This window comes from Cebus imitator, unplaced genomic scaffold (assembly GCF_001604975.1).
Source record: "Cebus imitator isolate Cc_AM_T3 unplaced genomic scaffold, Cebus_imitator-1.0 Scaffold773, whole genome shotgun sequence".
In the NCBI taxonomy this organism is placed as follows: Eukaryota; Metazoa; Chordata; class Mammalia; order Primates; family Cebidae; genus Cebus; species Cebus imitator.
This window is the reverse complement of record NW_016108088.1, coordinates 378,055-380,597: the sequence shown is the minus strand read 5'-3', so window position 1 is coordinate 380,597 and position 2,543 is coordinate 378,055. Positions and strand designations below refer to the sequence as shown.

The window sequence follows — 2,543 nt, the reverse complement described above, 5'->3', positions numbered from 1 at the left end:
GTGCAGCTGTGAGGATCATCTCGGGATGGAGAGACAGCTCTGGGCGCAGCTGTGAGGACCATCTCGGGATGGAGGGACGGCTCTGGGTGCAGCTGCTCTCACACAGTCATTCATCTACCAAGGCGACCTTTGCACAGACACCAGGGTGCCAGGCACTGACAGTTCTGTGCCACTGAGGGCTCTGGCAGCAGCTTAGCCTTCTGCTTCCTGTGTCGGCCACTGACTCCCCTCTTCCAGCTGCCATGACACTGCTGCTCACGCTCTCCTTTGAGCACGTGGCTTTGCACTTTTGGCGAGATCCCTTCACTGCCCCATCCCAGGACTTCAGGAGGGAAAGCAAATCTCATGTGTGTTCAGCCGCCAACTTTGTTCGCAGCGTATGTGAGTTCGCAACACCTTACTAAATTCAAAACACACTTTCCACTCCCCGCTGGGGGCTCTGGCTCCACCAGCTGATCAGGGAGCGAAGGAGCCGCAGCCTTGCTAACGCGTCTGTTGGGGTCTTATTAACATAGAGGCAGTTGTCTGGGGGTCAGGACTTCCATACCCACAAACATCCCTGCTCTAGGCTCGTGCCTGAAAGCTAGGTCAGGCTCACACGTGTCTAGTTTGCCAAAGCCGAGTTCTCTCCCTAGTCCCACAGTCTCGCCGTGAGTCCTCTGCACCCTAAAAGGCGCCTCCCCTCACCGCGGCCTGACTGAGGCATCCAGGCACCTCTCGAGGGCTGGAGGGACGGCTGCTCCTTACAGAGAAGACGGAATCCAGTGTAGGCTGCAGCCTCCAGGACGCCGCAGTGCTCAGGCTGGCATGGGGTCCTCTCCTCTCCTCCCACCTCTGCCTGAGGCTTGCACACCTGCTGGGCCTTGTCCACCTCTTATGGCTCCCTGCAGACCCTGCCAGCCAGGCTGCAACCTCCCCGACCCTTTTGCTGCCTCCAGGGCATCCCTCTTTCTTGATAGGGATGAAGTTCAAGACCATAGCCACATGCTGAGGCTTCCCTCCCCTTGTAAGCAAGCTTCCCCTCCAGAGCAGAAACCACAGATCATGCCGCCTCTGCCCAGGTACTTCCCTGGTCCAGCCCCAGGCCTTCTCCACTGAGCTGGGGCATCTCTGAGCAATGGCCACAGACCCTCCAGGCCCTGCCACGATGCCGCCATGGTGATGAGCACAGCACTTGTTCCAGCCTGCCCTGAGTGCTGGGCACAGCAGCTCACTATATGCCATGAGCTCACCATGGGTACTTACGCCCAGCCCACGGACGGGGATGTGCAGCAACTTGTCCAAGGCCACAGCCCAGAGCTCAGTCCACAGGCCACAGTCCACAGTCCACAGCCCACAACCCAGGCCACAGGCCACAGGCCAGTGCCAACAGTCCACAGTCCACAGCCCACAGCCCACTGCGCACAGTCCACAAGCCACAGCCATGGCCCACGGCCTACAGCCCATAGCCCACAGCCCACAGGCCACTGTCCATAGGCAACAGCCCACAGCTCACTGCCCATAGGCCACAACCCACAGTCCCCAGGCCACAGCCCACAGCCCACTGCCCACAGTCCACAAGCCATAGCCATGGCCCATGGCCTACAGCCCATAGCCCACAGCCCACAGGCCACTGTCCCCAAGCCACAGCCCACAGCTCACTGACCATAGTCCACAACCCATAGCCATGGCCCATGGCCCACAGCCCACAGGCCACAGCCCACTGCCCACAGTCTACAAGCCACAACCATGGCCCATGGCCTACAGCCCATAGCCCACAGCCCACAGGCCACTGTCCCCAGGCCACAGCCCACAGCTCACTGACCACAGTCCACAACCCATAGCCATGGCCCATGGCCCACAGCCCACAGGCCACAGCCCACTGCCCACAGTCTATAAGCCACAACCATGGCCCATGGCCTACAGCCCATAGCCCACAGTCCACAACCCACAGCCATGGCCCATGGCCCACAGCCCACTGCCCACAGCACACAGGCCATGGGCCTTCTCCCTGAGCACTCTGCCCTCTTGTCTCCAGTGGCTGCAGCAACGAGCTCTAGGCCCTCCCTCCAGACACGGCTACATGCTCACCAGACACCGTCCTTGGCAGATGTCTGCTCTCGTAAGTCAGACTCCAGGAGAAGTTCAGGCGCCTGCCTGCCACCCACCCGAGCCAGCTCTGTGTGGCACATGGGGCATGCGTGAGCCATGTCGGTTCCCCAGCTGCCACCCAAGTGAGGCCAGCCAGGCACAGAGTAGTGGGCAGGCCAGTCTGACAGCCCATGACTGGCATTCTTGGACTGGGTAGTGGCTGTAGGTTGGGGCGTGGGGGCTCCTGAGGCTGGTCAGTTTTGACACTTCTGAGTCAAGGTCCTTCCTGGTCCCTCATTGTGCCCCAGGGCCAGGCTGATGTGGCCACAGAATCCTTTTTCCCCAGAAATGTCGCAGGAACCATCATCTTCCACAGAGCTGCAGGCCCTGACTATGCCCAGCTAGTCTGGGACATCGGAATTCTGCGCAGACTCCAGGGAGGAACTGCTCATACGATCACAATCTCCAGACAA

The 2,543-nt window shown here is 60.4% G+C and overlaps 1 protein-coding gene across 1 annotated transcript in view; it reads right to left on the bottom strand.

Moving 5' to 3' along the window:
• GRK1 (G protein-coupled receptor kinase 1) overlaps window positions 1–2,543 on the bottom strand; it is an 18,708-nt gene that overhangs the window by 5,708 nt on the left and 10,457 nt on the right. The window contains exon 4 of the mRNA XM_037735295.1: window positions 2,071–2,158. Coding sequence (XP_037591223.1) covers window positions 2,071–2,158 — 88 coding nt within the window. The remainder of the gene's footprint in view (window positions 1–2,070; window positions 2,159–2,543) is intronic.